General features: G+C 44.4%; 1 protein-coding gene across 1 annotated transcript in view; it reads left to right on the top strand.

The window, feature by feature from the left end:
- LOXHD1 (lipoxygenase homology PLAT domains 1) overlaps nt 1-23,505 on the top strand; it is a 315,277-nt gene that overhangs the window by 144,811 nt on the left and 146,961 nt on the right. Inside the window, exons 13-18 of the mRNA XM_075128349.1 lie at nt 2,459-2,582; nt 4,319-4,569; nt 5,687-5,822; nt 8,458-8,618; nt 12,462-12,548; nt 18,496-18,631. Of these exons, the coding sequence (XP_074984450.1) occupies nt 2,459-2,582; nt 4,319-4,569; nt 5,687-5,822; nt 8,458-8,618; nt 12,462-12,548; nt 18,496-18,631 (895 nt within the window). The remainder of the gene's footprint in view (nt 1-2,458; nt 2,583-4,318; nt 4,570-5,686; nt 5,823-8,457; nt 8,619-12,461; nt 12,549-18,495; nt 18,632-23,505) is intronic.

Raw genomic sequence — 23,505 nt, 5'->3', positions numbered from 1 at the left:
ACACATTAAACATCTCTGGTCATTCCTCTCACACTTCCTAAGTTGTGGATGTTGTTGTCTAGTTGTTTATGCTCAGAGTGAGCTTGTCAGCTCTAAATATAAAATGAAATGTGAATAAAGAGCTTGAAGAGAAGCATAAGAAAAGTACTAATTTATAAGAGATGGCTCCAAACTATTGCTACTCCTATCATGACTGCTACTGGGCACTGCTATTAGAGACACCCCCAGTCCACATGTACCTTAATGGAGCCGTCTCTTTTAGATCCAGTGCCCAGCTGCTGCTTGATTTCCCAGCTTGCATTACTACCCAAACTCTGGAGACAAGCTCCATTCCGGGATTGACTACATGCCATTAGAACCGGAGGCAGCTGGCACTACCAGCTACAACCAAAGTCTTAGAGCAGGGGTGGGTACACTTTTTGACCTGAGGTCCACACCTTGGTATGGAAATTGTATGGCGGGCTGGCTGGGGCAGGGGATTGGGGCGCATGGGGGGGATGAGGGCTCCGGATGGGGGTGCAGACTCTGGGGTGGGACTGAGGCTGAGGGGTTTGGGGTACAGAAGGGTGCTCCAGGCGGGGTTGGAGAGGTTCGGAGGGCGGGAGGGGGCTCTCAGCTGTGGCAGGGGATTGGGATGGGGCTTCGGGCTGGGATCAAAGGGTTTGGAGGGCAATCAGGGCTGAGGCGGGGGGTTGGGCTGCAGGGTGGCTCAGGGGTGCAGGATCTGGGTGACACTTACCTGAAGCGGCTCCTGGAAACAGCGGGCCATCCCCCCTCTGACTCCCAAGCAGAGGTGAGACCATGTCACTCTGCGTGCTGCCCCATATGCAGGCATCACCCCCTCAGCTCCCATTGGCCATAGTTCCTAGCCAATGGGAGCTGCAGAGCTGGTGCTTGGGGAGGGGGCAGTGTGTGGAGCCCCTGACTGCTCCTGCTTCTGGGAGCTGTGCGGAGCTGCTGCACGTGCAGAGTGGAGCAAGGCAAGCCCACGATCCCACTCCCCGGCTGGAGCACTGGAGCAGGGGAACTCAAAGGCTGGATTAAAAGGGTGTGGCCCGCGGGCTGTATTTTGCCCACCCCTGTTTTAGATGTATGATAAGGTTGGGAATCACTGGTGTCTGGATTTTGGAATAAATAGTTCTCAGACTCTCTCCCTCTGGCCTTGAAGGCTGAGGGAAATACAACAAGAACAGTCTAGCCTGGAGAGCAAATCTTATTTACTGAAGACATTCACCAGCAACAGGAATGGAGATTCAGATTTTTCATGTCTAGCAGAAAATCTATTATCCTCTAATGGTATAAAACATTGCAGTAGTAATGGTATAATGGTATAAAACATTTATAGTAATGGTAGTAGTAATGGTATAAAACATTTCCTAGTCAACTATGGAAATCTACAAATGTTTTGGAACAAAGGATATAGAAATTGTCATATCTGATCAGATTAAGGGTTTGTCTAGTCTAGTATCCTGCCTCTGGTAGTACCACATGCTTCTGAAGAAGGTCAAGAAACTGCAAAATTGGTAAGAACAGCCTTTCTGGCCACATAGGGGAAGTTCTGTCCTTGGCTTATCAACGTAGAACGTATTTAGTGGGCCAGGAAGCCAAGTCCTGCCTAACTCATGGAGGATAGGTCCATCAGTGACTATTAGCCAGGATGGGCAGAGATGCAAAACCGTGCTCTGAAGTGTTCCTATCCTCTGTTTGCAAGAGGCTAGGAATGAGTGACAGGAGATGGATCATTTGATGATTACCTATTCTGTTCATTCCCTTTGAAGCACCTGGCATTGGGCAATGTCAGAAGACAGGATACTGGGCTAGATGGACCTTTGGTCTGACATAGTATGGCTGTTCTTATGATCTAACTAGCAGCTGTTTCTGATCTAGGTTCACTGCCCCCATTGCAGAGGGAAGGTGCAGAACTGTGAAAGGGGGAAGCTGGTAGTTCAATAATGGAGTCATTGGGTGAAATTCTCTGGCCTGTGTTATGCAGGAGGTCAGATTAGGTCGAATGGTCCCTTGTGGCCTTAAAATCTATGAAAAAAATCTTTGAAAAAGGTGTCGTCATGGGGCTACCAGTTTAGCTGCCATCCAGACTAAGGATAGAGAGAAGGCAGCCAGCGGAGTCCAGAGAGGAGTAAAGCAGGCCAGCCAGATGGTCCTGCTGTTGAAGGTAGCTGGGAGCTCCAGTAGGGGGCAGATTCTGACAAAGTTCACTAGGCAAAATAGCCGCATTAAAAGGTGACGTATGTGCTGACTGTCTGCAACTCTCTGTCAGCCAAAATTGTGGAGAGGACGGTTTCATCTTGTTCTCCAATAAATGTATTTGTAAGTCAGGTAAGACAGAATGGGCAACTCAAATGCTGCATCTCCCCTGCACTCTTTGATCTGCTCTCCATGTAACACCGCCCTTCGCTTTATCTTCACGTTGGTCACAAACTGTCTCCTCTTCTCCTAGGTGATCATCGAAGACATTGGCAATAAATCTGTGTACGAATTCCCAGTTGGTCGCTGGTTTGCGTTAGATGAAGATGATGGGAAAATCCAGCGGGACATTCTCGTGGGAGGAAGTGAGGCCACAGGTAAAGGCAGTGGGCCTGATTCTGGGATCGGGGGCAAGGAGAACTGGGGAGCGAGCAAAGGTTTAAATAGCACTAAAATGAGATCCAATAAGTGGAGCATGGGAAGTGAATGTCGACCTCCAACATGGTCATAAGGGGCAGGTCACCCACATAGCTGGGTTAGGGTTGGAGAGGCAGATATAGAGAGGCAGAGTCCACTTCTTCATGGTCCTTGGACCGCAGGGACCTGTGCTGTGTGGAGATCTCTAGCCATGCCCCATTTAGAAGTTAACATGCCATGTTTGTGATTCATCATGGAGACCTGCTGTGGACCAGACATCTGTGACATGCCAGTCCTCCAGTGCCCAGCTCACCAACATAGCAGATGCATGACATGTCCATTGACGTAGGTCAGGAAGTACCTGCATCAGCAGGCTCCAGGCTAATGGCTCATGGAAGAAGGATCCAGTGTATGAGTTAACATGTCGACTGTCAGCCTTCAGAATGTGGGTTACCAGTGCCAAATGGCTTAATTATTTATCTGAGTAACTGATGAAAAAGCTTCCAATGTGCTGCTCATCGATCAATTTTATGCTTGATACTATTGCTGGGGAAGCATAATCTCCTTTTACAATGCACTATGTTCAATTCCAAAGTCTAATATTGACTTTATGATTGTCTAACTTAATTAGAACACAGACAGACAAATGCTTTCTCATTGTTTGAGGAAATCTGAGCTCCTATGGTTTGATAAAGATGCTCCACTTGCATAGAACATGCCAACATGCAAATATTAATGTAACTTTTGAAAAGACATGACTGTTTATAAAACATCAAGTTCTGAAGTCCCTACTGAAGCAAAAATCACCATTGAAGTTTGAGTTAGTTAATCTGAGCAAAGGCTGCAAGGCTGGACCCAAAATATTTATATGTGCACCTTGGAACATTCTTATGGTAGTAGGAACGTTTCCTTACTTATTAATGGAACATATATGTGGGAGCCAGGAGTGGCTAACTTCTAATAATCCCAGCTGTGCCATCGACTCTGTCCGTGACATCGACGTCTCCAAGGCGAGATTTTCAGATTTTTTTCAATGGACATGGAAATTGCCGTGCTGGATCAGACCAGTGGTTCATCTAGTTCTGTATCCTGGAGCTTATTTTCAGTGGCACTGAAGATCTACAGGTCCACTTCACTTTACTTAGAACTTCTGGTGCTCAGCTCCTCTGAAAAGCAGGTCTCTCTTACTTAGGTGATTAAATATGGGTCTAGGCACTTAACGTTAGGCACCCCCGTTTGAAAAGTTGGTGTTGACAACTATGCCTCAGTCTCCTAGCTCTTAAAGTGGAGTAATCTCTGTGACTACCTTGTGAAATGTAATGCAGAACACTCTGAAGATATTACATATGTGTTCAGTATGTTTCATTTAATTTAATAGAAAAAGCAAGAATGTCAGAACCACTGAACTTCAGCTAAGGGTTCTTTCTTTCTGGGACCTTGTAGTAGAGAGGCTATCACCCTATGTGTACTCCTGCTGGAATATATGAAGTTATATAAGCTTTAGCTGTGAGTTTCTCTGAACACTCCATAGCATGAAAAAACAATCATATTTATAGTGCACTGCATGGTGGTTGAAAACAAAACACCCTGCAGGAAATCAATGCAGCTATGAACCACATTCTATGTCATGTCAAAAATTGTTACTTTCACTTTTTTTTCTTTCTAACTGACTCTCATTCCTTTGTGAACCCCTCAGGTATTGTTTACAATGTTGCTGTAATGACAGGGGATGTCAGAGGGGCTGGCACTAACTCCAAGGTCCACATAATCCTGCATGGCTCTAAAGGTTTAAAGAACAGTGGGAAGATTTTCTTGGAAGGAGGTGAATTTGAACGCGCCAGGACAGATCTATTTAACATTGAGATAGCAGCTCTTCTCAGCCCCCTGAGCAGAGTCACAATTGGGCATGATAACTGCGGTGTCAGTTCTGGCTGGTTTTGTGAGAAGGTGAGAACAGGTCAAAGTCTTTAGGCAACTCTCAAATTATTTCTCATTTGCAGTCTGCCCTGGACAACCAAATCAGTTTTAAAATTCTACTTTTATTTAGATTACAATATCTCCAGTGTATTAAGTCAATATTATGCATAATGCATGCTATGAGACTGATTGCCACTAATATATGTTAGATGCATAAATCAATCCCTCATTAATTGGGTCAATTGCTCATTTGCTGTCACAAAGAGAGAGAGTATTTTCTGCTCAGCACAGAAGCACTGTTAGATGCTTGCATAATGCGTATTGAAGAAATGCAATTTTGTGTTGTATTCAGAGCTTCTAAGTTAAGATCCAGATTCAAACTTGCCCGATGTTTAGGGGTTGTTGTGATCTTGGGTTTTGGGTGGGTCCAGAACAGGGAAAGGGGTCAACCACATCACTTTATTAGGGGTCCAAATTTGGGCTTTTCAGATCTATGGGTTTGTGTCTATGCCCATCTCTAACTGTGTTCTGCCATGAGATTGTCAGCTCTTAATCTAGTTTGCCAATAAAGGGACAACTTTCCCTAGGTGATGGAAGGCCATGTGGTTTCTCTGGGAAGTGATGTAGTTTAGCAGTGGAGACACCTGAATCATTTGCATAACTTGGGTCTCCTGCCAATCATTGAAAAATGTGGCTGCCTAATCCTCAGTCCACTTGGGCTGTTGAATTGAAAATGAAAGATGCATGCAACAGGCCCCTGTCATTGACTTCAGTGGCTCCTGGTACATCCTGCAACCCCCACTTCTCAAGCCCATGTCTTTGGAGGATGAGCAATTGACCCTTTTCTCCTTCCAGACTCTACAGTGGTGTTTGGCCTCTGCTTGGTTGCCACATGTCAATACACCCCAAGAAGAATCTTCTGGGGGAGTAGGAGGGCAGAAACCATTTGTTGCACTCATAATTGGACAAGAAACAGCCTGTTGTTTTTTTCTGATGACTTCCCAAAGAGCCTAACTTTTCACAGAAGACTCACAACTCCTTGCTCAGTTGTTACCTTAGCTGTGGCAGGTTTCAGACACCTCTAATTTGGGCTGCTAGTGAAAGGAACTGGATAACTGGACTTTCTTTCCTTGACTTCTTTTCCTAGGTGGTGGTTTATTGCCCATTCACTGGCATTGAACAAACCTTTCTTTGTGGAAAATGGCTGGATGAAGATGAAGGAGATGGACTGATAGAACGGGAGCTCTATGAAATGGTCTCTTTGCGCCAGAAGAGACTAAAAAGTATGTATAGTGGCAGATAGGGCACAAGCAGATTCCTTCTACCCTCAAACTTGGATGCTACCTATCCTGACACAATACAGGTAGTCTGTTCTGCAAGGCAGAGGCCTAGGTAATGCAGTGATCAAAGCTCTCAGGTCTTGCTTTAATTCCAGTTTGAGACATTGAGATGGACATGGGTTTGCGGGTTTCAAGAAATTAAACTTTTAAAATATCGTAAAGGAATGCACCAGTTTTCTTATGTAGAAGAATTATGGGCTTCTCAGGTTGGGTCACTGGCCATGAAAAGAGTCCCTATAGCACCTTTACACTGTAAGCATGTTAGATCTAGAGTTGTTCTCCCTATAATATTAAAACCTGATCTGCTAGTGAAGCTGAATACCCTCCCCAACTCCCACCCCAGGGCATCCTAAAAAAATGGAAAAGAGGAAAAATAAAAGAAGCAACCATTGTTGTTGATTTTACACAGCTTGCAAACCTTATTTTTCACTTAGGGTGGGTAGGACAGGAGTAAAAAGTCCAATAGTATTTTGTCATCTTGACCAACTGCAGAATGTGCCTCTCCAGGTAGCAAAGTTAAGCATTTGATCCCCCTGCATTAGAGGGAGGCATGCTCAAAGGCATTTGGCTCAGTGTGCCATTCCATCTAGCAGAGGGCAATATGGTAGCAACATGGTTCAAGACCTGTTTGGTGTCTTTGCAGCAAGAAGGGAGTTCCTACTATTTCGTCCTCATTAGAATGTACATGTAAGCAAAACATTTTAATTAACAAAATAGATGCTATTTAATCAGGATGTCTCCGTGGATTCCAGTTTGTCCTGTTTAAGCAGCAGTTTCATTTAAACTAAGTTTATCTAAATGTTATTTAATGTTATCGTCGCATTATGTCTCTGACGCAGTCCATTCAACTAAAGCATTTATGACCTTTAACTGCCATATTATCAACTCTGATTGTTATTGACAGGGTAATTCCCTGGTTGCTATTGTATGCGAGATGGGCAGAGAACATTAGCCTTGAGAAATCTGTGCCCTTTAAATGCCACATTAAAGAATTGTAGAAGCTGAAGATGGGGAAAACCTCTTATGTCATCCAGCCCATCAGCTTGCCAGTGCAGAATTGTTCCCTACTGTACATTTATTGGAGTATTGTTCAAACTCATTTTAAATGTCCACAGAGACAAGTCTGCCTGCACTGCTTTTGGAAGAGTTTTCCACAGACTAATAGATCTCACCGTTAGGAAGCTTTTCTTGCTGTACAACCAAAAATTTTCCTTCCTTAATTTTATTCTGGAACCCTTTGCACCAAATGATTCCTGTCTCTCTTTGGTGCTTATATCCAGAAGAATCTCTGCTTACCAAACCCTGCTTATGAGAACCTCCTTGCTATCCAAACACCCTGTGTCACTTGATGTGGAGGGAGGTTTGGACAGGAGATGAGTAGGGTAACAGCCTGAAGACTTCAGATTTATAGAGCCACTAAGATCTGCAAAGATGTGGCAAATGTTTGGGGAACTCCTAATCTCCTCTGACAGCTCCATCCAGACTCTGTGCTTGGTTCCTTCTTCTTCGACCCCTTTAGTCCCCTGGCAACCAAATAATCACTGGGTTTTGCAGTCTGTTACTGTCCAATTTTTATAAGTTCCTGGCTAATTTGCTTTTACGAATTACACCTGTGCAATGTACAACTACAGTAAGGCATGGATCTATGCCACTCCAAGTGTTGTATACCACTGTTATACCAAAGGTAACTCAACCAATCAACACCCTTACTTTGCAGCTAATTTGTGTGCAACAATTTCATTGGTTGAGGGAGACTGCACACATGATGGATTAGATGGCCCAACTGCCACACCCATGTACCCAACTGCCACACACACAAATCAACACAAATCACCCAGCACAACCCACCTCATCTAGACACATATCGACACAATCATTTAGACAGCACAACCAGTATACACATGTAGCCCCTTATGGCAGCACACACCGCTTATTTGCTGCCTGCACAAATCCACATAACCCTCCCAGCATACCACAACCCTCATACAACGACACAACCTTCACACACTATAACCCCAAACTCACATAGTTCCTCACCACAGCGCACACCCCTCATTTGCTATCCACACAAATCAACACAACTCTCCCAGCACAACACAACCCACACACAAAACAACCCAACCACCCACACAACAGCACAACCAACACACAAAATAACCCCACACATCACTCTGAAGCCTAGATTGTCTGTTAAATCAGTGTGAAGTGATACAAACAGACACAAGCATGGCCAGGAGCTCTTTTGGTCTGTTACTGTCCAGTTTTTAAGTTCTCAGACATTTTTGGCTTTTTTACACATGACTTTACAAATTACAACAGCACAGGCTTTCAGCTGCTACTTATAGTTTAAAGGGAGTCACATGGTTAAATCTCCATGCAATGCATGGACACCTTATTCCTGTATGACTATAGGTACCCAATTATCTATATACCTAAGAGGATAAAAGGCCTGAATTTTCCTCATATAAATACACAGCCTCCTCTTGTCCTAGTGAAGTTATAGGAATGTTTGTACCAGCATGTTTTGATATTTTTATTTGCTGTTTTGTTTATAAAATGGTTTGAATCTTCTTTGTAGAAAATCCCTGGTCACTTTGGATCTGGACAAGTGACATTAAGAATGCAGGGACAGATGCCAGCATCTTCCTCCAGATTTACGGAGACAAGGGGAAGTCAGATGAAATGAAACTGGACAACAATTCAGACAACTTCGAATCTGGACAAACTGACAAGTTCACGGTCAGAACTTTGCATTTGTGGTGGAAGGACTTGACTGCGGTTCTCTTAGGGCGAATTTTACCCCTTTGCAGAGGGCCAGCAGCCCAAGGCCTATACACCAATTAAATCCCACTTTAAGCTTTAGACAAATCCTCAGCTGATGTAAATAGGTATAATTCCATTGACTTCCATGGAGACACGAAGATTTACACCAGCTGAGGATCTGGCCCAAGTTCTTAAAATAGGGCTTATGGCTGTTCCGGCGCTGGTGACTTGAAGAAATGATTGTGTATTGATTGCGTATTGCATAGTATGTTCCCTCCAGAGCTCCAGGCTATATCCTCAGCTGACGTAAATTGGCACAGCTCCATTGACTCCAGTTCATTTGCTGCACCCATTTCTGCCAGTGGAGGAGATGGTCCATTATGCCTGCAGAGGTGAGGAACACGCACAGTACCTCCAGTGGTGCTGGGGTGCGTGGAGCTCATGGACCAACAGCTCTTGTTAGAACCTTGGGAAGAGCAGTCTATCCACATTCCGTGCAGCACTAGCTTCTTTGCACTTGCACAAGTGTGACTGTCATGGCTATTAGTATGCTTAGGAATAGTTTGTGTACAGTGCCAAAAAGTGCTCTGGGCTCTATAAAGAACAAGTAGCAGACAAGGTTCCTGTCCCAAATAGTTTATAGTCTTAACCTGGCCATGTCTCCAGTCTCCTTGGACATGTTCCTCAAAGAGTAACCAGGACTGATGTCAATATTGCCTGCAGAGTTGGGGTTGGGTAAGAGCTTCCTGTGCATGCTAGTACCCCTAATTCCTTGACATGCTTGCATTTGACTGGCTATGACACGTCCTTAAAACTTAGTTATGGGTTGTCCAGAAGAAGGTTAAAAAGCAAAGAGTTACTTACCCTGTTGTAACAATAATTCCTCTATCTAGCTGAAGCTGTAGCCTTCTCACAGAAAGAAGTGCATATGTTTTGGAGGCTTTGTTTGTTTGTTTCCCACAGTATTCTTGTCAGCAAGTTAAGGAAGTATGGGCTGGATGAATGCACTATAAGGTGGGTAGAAAGCTGGCTAGATTGTCGGGCTCAACGGGTAGTGATCAATGGCTCCATGTCTAGTTGGCAGCCGGTATCAAGTGGAGTGCCCCAAGGGTCGGTCCTGGGGCCGGTTTTGTTCAATATCTTCATAAATGATCTGGAGGATGGTGTGGATTGCACTCTCAGCAAATTTGCGGATGATACTAAACTGGGAGGAGTGGTAGATACGCTGGAGGGGAGGGATAGGATACAGAAGGACCTAGACAAATTGGAGGATTGGGCCAAAAGAAATCTGATGAGGTTCAATAAGGATAAGTGCAGGGTCCTGCACTTAGGATGGAAGAATCCAATGCACCGCTACAGACTAGGGACCGAATGGCTAGGCAGCAGTTCTGCGGAAAAGGACCTAGGGGTGACAATGGACGAGAAGCTAGATGTGAGTCAGCAGTGTGCCCTTGTTGCCAAGAAGGCCAATGGCATTTTGGGATGTATAAGTAGGGGCATAGCGAGCAGATCGAGGGACGTGATCGTTCCCCTCTATTCAACATTGGTGAGGCCTCATCTGGAGTACTGTGTCCAGTTTTGGGCCCCACACGACAAGAAGGATGTGGATAAATTGGAGAGAGTCCAGCGAAGGGCAACAAAAATGATTAGGGGTCTAGAACACATGACTTATGAGGAGAGGCTGAGGGAGCTGGGATTGTTTAGCCTGCAGAAGAGAAGAATGATGGGGGATTTGATAGCTGCTTTCAACTACCTGAAAGGGGGTTCCAAAGAGGATGGCTCTAGACTGTTCTCAATGGTAGCAGATGACAGAACGAGGAGTAATGATCTCAAGTTGCAGTGGGGGAGGTTTAGATTGGATATTAGGAAAAACTTTTTCACTAAGAGGGTGGTGAAACACTGGAATGCATTACCTAGGGAGGTGGTAGAATCTCCTTCCTTAGAGGTTTTTAAGGTCAGGCTTGACAAAGCCCTGGCTGGGATGATTTAACTGGGAATTGGTCCTGCTTTGAGCAGGGGGTTGGACTAGATGACCTTCAGGGGTCCCTTCCAACCCTGATATTCTATGATTCTATGAACAGCTGTGGAGGATTCAGACAAGAATAATGCCGTGAGATGAAGGTGCTCCAAATATTATAGCTGACAGCCCTTATTCAGATGATTTATTCAGGGGACAGTGGATTCTCCTCAGTGTCCAACAGTGAACAGCTCAGGCCAATACAGGAGGATCTGGATGACCTTGTAAACTGGAGTAATAGTAATAGGATGAAATTTAATAGTGAGAAGTGTAAGGTCATGCATTTAGGGATTAACAAGAATTTTAGTTATAAGCTGGGGATGCATAAATTAGAAGTAACAGAGGAGGAGAAGGACCTGGAGTATTGGTTGATCATAGGATGACTATGAGCTGCCAATGTGATATGGCTATGAAAAAAGCTAATGCGGTCTTGGGATGCATCAGGAGAGGTATTTCCAGTAGGGATAAGGAGGTTTTAGAACCGTTATAAAAGGCACTGGTGAGACCTCACCTGGAATACTGTGTGCAGTTCTGGTCTCCCATGTTTAAGAAGGATGAATTCAAACTGGAACAGGTAAAGAGAAGGGCTACTAGGATGATCCAAGGAATGGAAAACTTGTCTTATGAGAGGAGACTCAAGGAGCTTGGCTTGTTTAGCCTAACTAAAAGAAGGTTGAGGGGAGATATGATTGCTCTCTATAAATATATCAGAGGGATGAATACCGGAGAGGGAGAGGAATTATTTAAGCTCAGTACCAATGTGGACACAAGAACAAATGGATATAAACTGGTCATTGGGAAGTTTAGACTTGAAATTAGACGAAGGTTTCTAATCGTCAAAGGAGTGAAGTTCTGGAATAGCCTTCCAAGGGAAGCAGTGGGGGCAAAAGATTTATCTGGCTTTAAGATTAAACTTGATAAGTTTATGGAGGAGATGGTATGATGGGATAACATGGTTTTGGTAATTAAATATTCATGGTAAATAGGCCCAATGGCCTGTGATGGGATATTAGATGGGGTGGGATCTGAGTTACCCAGGAAAGAATTTTATGTAATATCTGGCTGGTGAATCTTGCCCATATGCTCAGGGTTCAGCTGATCGCCATATTTGGGGTTGGGAAGGAATTTTCCTCCAGGGCAGATTGGAAGAGGCCCTGGAGGTTTTTTGCCTTCCTTTGTAGCATGGGGCACGGGTCACTTGCTGGAGGATTCTCTTCTCCTTGAAGTCTTTAAACCACAATTTGAGGACTTCAATAGTTCAGACATAGGTGAGAGGTCTATCGCAGGAGTGGGTGGGTGAGATTCTGTGGCCTGCATTGTGCAGGAGGTCAGACTAGATGATCATAATGATCCCTTCTGACCTTAGTATCTATGAATGATTGTCCCCACATTGGTTTCTATGCAGTCCTCCTCATCTGGAAAATGTTGGCTCTGATGTTGGGGCTCTAGGTGTGCAACACCAGGAGAACACGGTGTATGGGTGTGTGTCAGTATCCTATCTAAGGCAGAACTCCAAACTATGGCAGAAAATTCTACTCCATGCCGTGACTTCAGCGACTTTCATGACTAAGGGTTGCAGGATTCCGACCTTACGTTATTTATCATGAAAGTAAATTCACCAAGCTGTCATTGCAGTGTAGAGAATGATACCTTTCTAACAGCATTCATTCTCAGCTCCTGTTCTTCCTCCTGTTGACCCTCATTGGAAGCTGTGGATTACAGGAGGTTTTAAAGAGCAATGTATGTGCCTTGCTGAGTTATGTAATGTGCCGTTTTGGGTATGTTTGTGTTTGTTTATGTAGATTGAGCTCCCTGATCTGGGCACATTTTATAAGCTCCGGATATGGCATGAGAAGAGGAGTCCTTTTGCTGGCTGGCATCTAGACAAGGTGAGATGATGGAAAGGCAGACTGCACCTGAAAAAGCCAAGTCCGCTTTCAATGGAGCAAGTCATCCTCTCTTGTCGCCAAGACAAGAGACATTTTACAGACAATATGCTGTGCTAATGAGCAAGCAGCTGCATTCAGTATGCTATGGTCTGATATTAGGAGTCTGAATTGGTATCTCCATTTACAAGAGTGTGTGGAGCTGCTGTGCAATGGATCAGGATCTGGGGAGTCTGCATGGAAGGTGCATGCGCTCTGCATATAGCAGAGCACAGCTCCACTGGGGCTCCCTGCATGCCTTTATCTAGCCCAGCTGTGTGGGATACCAAGTGGAAAAGAGGGAGCATGGCTGGTGGATAGGCTGCTACAAAGGCACACTGAATATTGTCCCCTTCTGAGTAGGGGTGCGGGTGCTGCAGGAGATACCACAACTTTCCAGTGCAGTAGTAGCTAGAGAGTGACTCCTGTTGGTGTTTCATGGGTTTTGGGAAAGGATTCCTTCTCCTCTCAGCTCCATGGCAGTTCCCCTCCCACCACCCAACCCCACGCCACCCCAGTATTCAGCCCAGCCACTTTGGCTGTCGGATTGCAAGAAAACTTACCCTCAGAAATGGGAACTGTTTCCAAGTCCTTTGTTTAATCTGAGCCGATTCCCGAGGAAGTTTTGGTGCTGTGCTCAGGTCCTGATGGCAGGAGGGGAGAGAGGAGTGCCCCTCATTGTTCCTAACTCCCGCCAAGTTAGAGGTCCTGGATTTCACATATAATTCTTTTAGCACTAGCCAGTCTGAGGACTAGAAGCTAGCCCAGTCTTCATTGCAGGGGACTAAGATTTCAGTGGGGATTTGGGTCTCCTGATACTTCATGAAGATGACACGTTGGGTAGCAGGTGCGGAAAGGAATGTGTGTAGATCAGCCCACTCTTGTAGCATTTACTGTGATAAGTAAGCCAAGGAATAGTAATGGGGCAGGAAGCCAGCGGTCTAATATTCCTGTTGAGTGCAGTCACTGCAGGAGATGAGAGGCATGGAAAATGGCAGCACCCAACAGCCTGGACTTCAGTGCCTGAAGGGTACATCCCTTCTCCCCGTCTTACACAGACAACTATATTCCCCCCTTGCCTGCAGTATAGATATGCTTTCCTGGGGCTCTCAGACACATTATCTTATGCAGCAGGACCCGCAAGCAAGTGCCTTCCCAGCCTGTTTTGGCTGACTGTTAAGAGAAAAAGATTCCTAACAGCGAGGTCTGGGAGGGTGTGACACAGTCTCCCAATGGATAATGCTGGAAGCCCCACGCTTCAAATCAGTCATTTACATCTTCAGTGAGGGAAACAGTGGGGGCTGTGCTTTAGAGGGCACCCCTGTCCTGTCTGGGGGGGATAAACGATAACCTACTAAAAAATCTTTACTCATTTCTTATTTCTCTCACTCAGCCAGCACTAGTTCTCTTTGTTACTTATCCAGCAGGAAAATGTTCTTGTGAAGAAGGGTCTAGTTTGTTTCTCCATTACTTTGACACTGAATATGATGCTGTCAGCCTTTGCCTAGGTCTGGAGGCATGGAGTTCATCCCTAAGCTTTATTCTATCAGCCAAAAAATGCAGCATGCTGTCACTAGGCCACCAGACCAGCTCTGGATCGCTTGGAAGATTGTGCCGAAGAAAACATTCATTTCACACTACAGCCATAAATAACAGTGATTCGCCATTTACCATTTAATAAGGTCACATTGTTTATTCTTTAGTATCTCTAATGCAATTGGGCTGGACTCTGCCCTCTTTCACACTGAGGAAGCCGTACATGCTTAGGCAGGTTCTAGTTGAGCTAGTAAACTGTGAAATATTACAGATCATACTAGTTCTGAAGATACATGCAGAGTTATTCATGCTTCATGAGCCTTTGCTTGCTGTCGCTTTTTCTCCTGAAGGAGGGGATGATGCCATACTGAGGAGGAATCCCCATTTTGTCACTCTGAGGGACTCCATTCACTCTCTTCACTGCCTGCTGTGAGCAATAAGTGGGGCTGCTGTGGGAATATATCATCTTTATATCAGATGGAATGGTCTTGTCTTGCTCCCGCCAGGACACTCCCTCATTTAAGTGAGGGAGCTCTTGAGTAACCCCAGTGGGCAGCTAGGAATGTTTAGAATGGGTTCTGGAAGGTTTTGTATTCAGTCCTCCATCACAAGGGCAAGGAATACACCGTGGGGAATGATGGGATTCCAGAGGACCCTCAGCTAGTTGCCTTAAGATAATTATTGGACTCTGGGAAATGACATGTTCCCACAATAGATTTATCTCGGTGTGCCATTCTTTGGAGCATAAGCAAATGCAGCCTCTTTGTGGAGCACCTGAAAGAATCTGGAGGTCACCAGGATTCACTAGAGCTGGTGGGACCATTTTGCACTTGACCATTTCTACATTTAGTGCAACTGAGATGTCTATCCTGGCTTCTGCCCCAGAGTCTGTGTGTTACAGTGCCTGGGTTCTGGACCATGTTGCTTCACCATAGAAACACTCAACTCAGCATGTATGAAGTCGGCAGCACCACCGAAACTATCTACTGTTGGGTTTCATACTGGCACCCATCACCGTAGTTTCTGAGTGCCTCCAAGGTCAAATGAATTGGCATGGCAAGATCCCTACTGGAGTTCATGGAGTTTCCAGCTCCTCCTCTTCGCTAACAGGAAGATCTGTGTTGGGTAACTTTTTTCAGGGAGGGTGGAAGGTTGAGGATTTTTTTGCATGGGGATTGTTGTTGTAACTATCATTCTGGTCAGTCTTTATCAAACAGAGAAGTCTTGCAGCATGAATTTACGGGTAGTCAGATTCTGGGTGTCCAGTCTTCTCTGCTAGTTTGTTCCATAGCTATTTCCCTTGACCAAGAACACCTTATTTCCAGCTCTCTCACACTTCTTCCTGGCTTTGTGATCTGCATTGTCTCAGAAGACTAAAACTGCAGCTGTCTCGGCAGTTTGTAGATGATGATGTAGTCTCTAATATAACTGGGACCTAAACTACTAATAATGTTCAAGGTCCTGAACTGGAAGTGGACTCAGACTGTGAGCCAGTGGAGGGACTGAAGCACAGAGACCTAGTCTACAGAGAAGCCAGGCCTCTACATTTTATACAAGCTGGAGTCTTTGTGTTGTTTTTGTCTTCAAGTTCAGGTTCAGGTGAATTGCCGTAACCCGGCCTGGAGGTGACAAATGCATAGATTGCCAGGGCGATGTCCTTGTCTGGGAGGAAGGGGTGGCATTTCTTAGCAAGCTGGACATGGGGAAAAAATGTTTTTTGTCATGGATTCTAGGTGATCCTCTAGGGTATCACGATGTGTCAAACAAGACCCCAAGGTCCCAGATCACTTTCTGATGAATGGGGATGAAGGGGTGTGTGCCTGCAATGGGAGATGAGGACAATCTCCCAGCATGTTCTTCAACGTGTTTAACCCTGCTGACCAGCGTGACTTTGGTCTCACCTGGTTGAGTTTGAGCCTGCTACTTTTTACCCTGGAGATGATCTTTTCCAGGCTTGTGGCATCATAGCAGCAACAGGACTAGTATGCAGATGGTGCCTCCTTCCCCTGTGCCATGTGGCCTTGGGGAAAGACTGCAGAGAGCAGCCAACCAGAGATTCCAGCTGGGAGGGGCAGAAGCAGCCAAGCAGGGACGTCTGGACCTTAGACATTCAGCGCAGTTTCTATAGTTTTAACTGGACTTTCTCCTCCCTGTGCCGATTGGCTGGTTGTTCCAACCCTCCCCCTCTCTCCCTCACAGTCCCTTGACCTCAGCTCCAGTCCACATCTGTCCCCCTTACCCTCTCCTCCTCGGCCCCCTTCCTTTCCTTTTCTTTCTGTTTAGCTGATCCCCTCCTAACTAACTCCCTTTACCCCCCAAATTAGTGGAACTAATATGTTGATTATTATTATCTATTTGTATTGCCAGAGCACCTAGGAGCCCCAAGCACAGACCAGGACCCCATTGTGCCAGGTGCTGTACAAACGCAGAACACAAAAACAGAGCTGACACTCTAAGTCTAAATAGAAGACGTGAGACAACAAATGGATACAGACAGACAAATGGGGGAGTACAAGGAAACAATGAGGCAATATTGGTCAGCGTTGTAGGCAGTAGCGTCAGCACACCAGCCACCTCTAACTGATGTCAAGTTTTGTGTAGGTCTTACAGCAAAGGAGAGTTTTAAGGAGATTTTGAAGGAAGATAATGAGTTAGTGGTGGGGAGCTCCTCCCAAGTGGGACGGGAAGTGCTGGAGAAAGCACAAAGATGCTTGTTTGACAGTGTAACAAATGGGCGATGGAGGCTGGCGTCATGGGCTGATTGGAGGCGGGAGTCAAACTTTCGATACTGGATGAGAGATAAAAGGTAGGGTGGGGTCAGGTCATAAAAGGCACTGAACATGAAAACAACTCGCTTATGTTTGATGTGGTAGAGCAGGGGGAGCCGGTGGAGGGATGCTGAGAGAGGGGTGACACAGTCAAAGTGATGGGCTAGAAAATGATCTTTACAGCAGCATTCTGAATGGATATGAACATAGCAAGATTGCATTTGTCCAGGCCAGAGAAAAGGCTGTTGCAGTAATCATGACACAAGGTGATGAGAGCCTGGACAAGAACTTTAGCTGTTGTAGAAGGACAGGAAAGGCTGTATTTTAGCAATGTTATGCTGAAAGAATCAGCAAGATTTAGATGTAGCCTGGATACGAGGGCTTAACGAGAGGTCCTAGTTGAAGATGACCCCCAGGTTTCAGGCATGACTGACTGGCAGAATGGTGGAGTTGTCTGTGGTGATTGAGAAAGGAGATAGCAGGGAGGGGTTCGGAGGGAAGATGAAGAGTTCTGAGATGATGGGAGCCATGTTTTAGCTATGTTTTCCCACCACCACATTGTTCACTCTGCTTCTGTTTTATACTCTTACCCTCACTCTGTGTCTTCTTGTCTATTGATATTGTAAGATCTTCAGGGCAGAGACCATCTACTACTCTGTGTTTGTACAGCACCTAGCACAATGGGGCCTCATTCTTGGTTGGCCCTGAGGCCCTATGTAATAAACACAGGTAAGTCATGTGGGTAGCACATTTGTCAATGAAACCATGTAGAAAATGTTGAGGACAGCAGTTCATGACATTTCTTATTCCATGAGGCTGCTGGGTGGGAGGTCGTCACACTGGAAGATGGGCTGGACTAACGAAAGAGGAGAAAAGCTACTCAGGGAAAATGGGATTTTTTTTCCTTCCAAATTCGGAGTATCAGTAGTACTTTAAATAGTTATCCTCGTTATTTCTTAGTAAAGATAAGCCCAAGCTGCGAAGTTTAGATGGCCTTTCAGCACTGGACATTATTTTCATCACCAAGCCACCACCCTCTCCCCATTCATATCTCTCCTACAGACTCACATCTTCATGATACATAACCCAACAATAATGGTTACATTTAAACAAAAATCCCAGTCATTCCACCCAGTGTGTCTTGCCTGTTCTGCGTTTTTCTGCTTTGAACTTGCAATCTGTATGATTGCATGAATTATCTGTATGTTATCTCTATGTTGTCTGTATAGTGCTGCTGGGTGTAGTGTGAGCACATAAGAAATTCTGAATAATAATGAGCTTGATCAAAACTTTTTTCCAAGTTTTTTGGGGGAGGGCAGATGTGATTGAATCAACGGTTTTGCCTTGAGGAGAGTGGAGAAGAAAAGGAATGAAAAGGACTCAGATTTGACAGATGTTAACCTCTTTGTTCAATGTCCTAATTCTGGTAGGTGCTCATATACCACAACGATGAGCATAGTACGCAAATCTGAATAGGTTCGCTAATTATTAATACTTATTCTTTCATTGCTCTGAACCTACCCTTCCTCCCCTAGCAGAGCTTATTAGGAGCTTGTCATTTTTGTTTTTAAGCCTGTGAACTCATGTGGTGTTTCGGTTTAATTAAGATAACTCTGCTGAAAACGCTGACAAAAGAGAAATATACGTTCAACTGTGGCCGTTGGCTGGATATAAATGAAGACGACAATGAGATCATCAGGGAGCTCCCTGCGGAGGGACCTCTAGTGACTGAAGTCATGCCAGGTAAGAATCAAGGACTCCTTATAGAGGCTTGTTTAGTGACTGAATAGAAATAAATCCTCTTTGTTTCAGTGATGCACAGATAGACCTGTGCAATTCAATTAGCCTCTTTTTTTGGCACTGATTTTCCAGTGGGATTTTATTTTTGCACCATTAACTGCACAAAGTGTTTGAAATTGTAGGCTCTGTTTTGAGCCGACTTAACAATAGAGATGGGAAAGATCAGGCCAGAATACAGTTGTTTCTTAAAGTATATTTTCTTTCTTCTCATGCAATTTCCATTCCGTTTTTAAATGGAAAGTACAAGATTTGAATGTTTATGTGTGTATAAAAATATTTAAATGCTTAACTGAAATGAGGTCTAAAAAGTTTTGTAAAGATATATATTCCAAAAGGGTGTACGCTATATTTTTATACGTACACACACAAGGAAATGGGCACCTTTCGTACATGCAAGTACTCAATACATGTTTATCACCTGTAGCTTTAATTAAGGAGCTTAACAGGACTCCATTTATTCAAGAAGAATTCCATCCTATTGCTTTTAGAACTGAATCACTGAGTACAACCTCTCAACTGTATTTCATAAGCATTAAACTTACTTAACAGAGACTTTCCATGGGGGAAGGGAGGAGGATACCTCACATCTACTTGCTGTGGGGTTTCCTGTACCTTCTTGCGCCTCTCTAGCATCTGGTGCTGGTCATTGTTGGAGACAGGACACTGGACTAGGTGGACCATGAGTCTGATCTCATATGGAAATTTTGATCTCGTATGGAACTCAGTGATCTGTAAGCAGCTGAGTGCTCCTCTAAAGATGAAGAATAATTGTAATTGCAAATGTTATTAAAATGTCACACTGGTTTTGAAATTTATTTTTAATCAGCTATGAAGAGGAGGCCTGAATTTAAAAAGTTTATTTGTTAGGGAGCACCTGGTGATGCTGTTTTAGTTCTACTGTTCACCTGAGTTTCAGGCTTGAGCATTTAATGTGCCTAAACTTGCATGTAGGCGTCTAAGGGCTAGATTATGAAAGACTGTGCTCAGAGTAGTTATTAATGGTTTACTGTCAAACTAGGAGGATGGATCTAGTGGGGTCCTGATAGGACTTAGTCTTGGCTCCGGTACTCAATATTTTCATTAATGACTTGGATAACAGAGTGACATGTATGCTTATAACATTTGTGAGTGACAACAAGCTGGAAGGGGTTGCAAGCACTTTGGAGGGTTCAAAATGATCTTGATAAATTGGAGAACTGGTCTGAAATCAATAATATGAAACGCTATTAAACGAAAAATACTACACTGAGGAAGGAAAAATCCAGTACATAAATATAAAATGGCGAATAACTGACTAGGTAGCGGTACAGAGGAAGAGGATCTGGAGGGTTATAGAGGATCACAAATCCAATATGCGTCAACAGCATGATGCTGCTGTGGAAAAGGAAAATGTCATTGTGGAAATTATTAACAGGAATATCACATACAAGACATGGGAAGTGATTGTTCCACTTTACTCAGTACTGGTGAGGCCTCAACTGGAGTACTGTGCCCAGTTGTGGGCAACATACTTTAAGAAAGATGTGAACAAGCCAGAGAGAGTCAAAAGGAGAGCAACAAAAATTGAAAGAGAATTAGAAAACATGGAAGGTTGAAAGAAATCAGGCATGTTTAGAGAAGAGAAGGCTAAAGGGAGATTTGATAACAGTTTTCAAATATGTAGAAGATTGTTATAAATAGGATTGTGATCAATTGTGCTCCATGTCCACTGATGGTAGGACAAGAAGTAATCAGCTCAGTTTGCAGCAAGGGAAATTTAGGTTGGATATTAGAAAAAAAATTAAACTCTAAGGATAGTTAAACACTGGAACAAGTCTTCTAGGTTGGGTGCGTTCATGGCTGATTCCCCACTCTTGCACTTCACTGCAAGGATTTTAAAAATTAATACTGGCCACTCCAGGCTTGTATTAAACCACCAAGGTTACAGCTTTTCTCTGACCTTGGATGGGTAGATGCTGCCACCACCCAACTGCAAAAACCCCTTTGAGAACCCAGGAAGGCGCACTTGGGAATTCCTTCCTGTGGGGTACCCTCAAGCCCTTTCACCACCCTGACCCCCAACCGCGGAAGAGCTGAGAAAGAAAACAAAGGAAATCAGCTGTTGCCACCAGATAATTAAACAACATGTGCACAAACCTCTTAGGACACAAAAAAATCCAATCCTGTTCTTAAAAAAGGTAAATTTTATTAAGAACAAAAAAGAAAGAAAGTACATCTGGAAACTTAGGCTATTGGTAGATTTAAAAAAAACAAATACAAAAATTAAGAATCAAGAATAGCTTCCTTGAGGGCCAGCTTAAAGGTTACAAGCAAAACAAAACCACCTGGGGTTAGCACAGAGGAGTCCACAAGCTATAAAGAAATAAACAGAGACAAACCTAATCGCGTCTTCCTAGACATTTCCTGATCTACTTACGTATCTGGGATTTTAAATGAGTAGTTTCTAGGTATGATCTGATGATTTTTCATACCTGGCCCAAGCTCTTACAGCATTGCTGCTCCCTGTCCCTTCTCTCCGGGAGAACCAAACAGACAGACAAAGGGAAAGTTTTTTTTCCAATTTTAAAAAGTTTTAGCCTTCCCATTGGCTCTTTTGGTCAGGTGCCCACTCCCTTCCTTTTACCTATGAACTTTTTAACCCTTTACAGGTAAAGCAAGTAGAGAACAGCTACTAAGAGGAATTTTATAGCTAACTGGCTGGCTGGGGGTGCATAAAAGGAAGCTACCCCTTACCCCACTTCATTTATCACAGGTGCAGAATCCCTGTCATTGGAACAGGTTTAGATAAACACTTGTCAGAAATACTTAAACACACTTAATCCTGCCTCACCCCTGGGGGATGGACTGCATGACATCTTGAGGTCCCTTCCAGCCCTACATTTCTATGTTTCTGTGATAAAATGCTTTGAGGTCCTCAGCTGCAAGACACTACAGGGTGAAAATTTTTATTGCTGCTTCTTTAGGGCTTGAGAAGAATGTAGGTGTTATATGTATTATCATTAGGACTGTTATACATATATCTGTGGGCTTGGTGGTTATTGTATTTGCTCGTTAATGGGTAACAAAGAGTTAAATCAGCCTTAGTTAGCTTTGCAGGAACCAAATCTCAATGGCTGGAGACAGCCCCAGTAATCTGTACTCAAACAGACAATGGAGGTGATAATGCCTTTGAGGTGTACCTCCACTAATGTGAAATCAGCATCTGGATGGTTTCAGGGTGAGGGCAGGGAGAGATTCCAGTTTAAGGGGTTTTTAGTCCGAAACTCTCAAACAAAGAGCTAGAAAGTGGTTAAAAAGCTGTTCCTCTGAGGAGACAGGGAGACACATGGTCTACAGGCTTCAGAGTAGCAGCCATGTTCCAGAAAATCAGGCTGCAACTCGGTTCCCAGGAAACCGGGGTGGGGGTACCGAGGCTAAATCAGGCCAGTCCAATTGCATGAGGCAAATGTTAAATTTAGGTTAGACAACGTATGTTAGGCTGCTGTTGTTTTAACCCTTTTCCTGTGTTCCTATGGATGAATAAATTATAACAGCACTTGCTCTGCTATCGTTAAGATTAAAACCTTCTTTCTGTTTAAAGCTCGACTGTTCTAAGTGCTCTAAAATCTATATGGTTAATCAGATTACCTTGAAATTTGGTGTGCCTTATGGGGGCATAAGGTATGGTCAGTGAGCTATATTTGTGGCCATTTGACTAAGGGGTTCCTGAGATACAGCCCCCAGAAAAAAATCCGATGAAGTGAGCTGTAGCTCACGAAAGCTCATGCTCAAATAAATTGGTTAGTCTCTAAGGTGCCACAAGTACTCCTTTTCTTTTAACTATCTAGAAAGACACCTTTCCATCACAATACCTGGGTGACTCTGACGCTATGTTACAGTCATTTAATCTGAGCTCTGCCTTATGTACTCTGAGTTCAAATCCATCCAAGGGCAGAAATCTGAAGTAAAAGAAGCAGCATATTGCTCCAATCTGCTCCAATCAAAGGGGGGTATTTGTTTGGGGGACATGTTATCTGAATACAGCAGAATAATCAAATGCTGCTGAAACTATTTTTAGAAAAGAAAAGAAATTAAGCAAGCAAATGCTGGTTGAGAGGGGAGGGTGATGAGGGTTAGAAGAGTAAGTGGGAATGGGGGAGTTGGGGAGGGGATGGGGACTGGGACAGTGGGAGGAAACGGTGGGACACTGGGAAGGCGGACATGAGGGTGAGTGATAAAGTGAATGGGACAGAATAGGGACAGGTGTGCTTGTCAGCCCCACATTCCCCTCCCATGTGTGTGTCATGATCTGGGCCCCTCACCCACCAGCCTATCTACACAGGTATAACCCCATTCCTTGCTCCCATCATGTGAGCCGTGTTCTGGAGGGGGCTTGTCTATCTGGGGAGTTTGAGTCTCCTCTCCTTATTTTCCCATGTGAGCTGGGATATGGGAGTCCCTGTCCCTGGAGGAGTCTGAGACCCTCACCCGACCCTCCTATCTATCTGAGTCGAGATTGGTGTTTCCCAGCCAATGGGAGCTGCGAAGCTGGCACTTGGAGTGGAGGCAGCGTGTGGAGCCCCCTGGCTGCCTCTATGCATAGGAGCTGGAGGGTGGACATGCCGCTGCTTCTGGGAGCCGCACGGCACCATGGCAGGCGGGGAGCCTACCTTAACCCCACTGCACTGCCAACCAGATTTATAACGGCCCCCTCTAGGCAAAACCTTAAGTTACAAAAAAGATACACAGACAGAAATAGTTATTCTATTCAGCACAATTCTTTTCTCAGCCATTTAAAGAAATCATAATCTAACACGTACCTAGCTAGATTACTTACT

This window comes from Caretta caretta, chromosome 5 (assembly GCF_965140235.1).
Source record: "Caretta caretta isolate rCarCar2 chromosome 5, rCarCar1.hap1, whole genome shotgun sequence".
Taxonomy (NCBI): domain Eukaryota; kingdom Metazoa; phylum Chordata; order Testudines; family Cheloniidae; genus Caretta; species Caretta caretta.
This window is presented reverse-complemented; position numbering and strand designations above follow the sequence as displayed.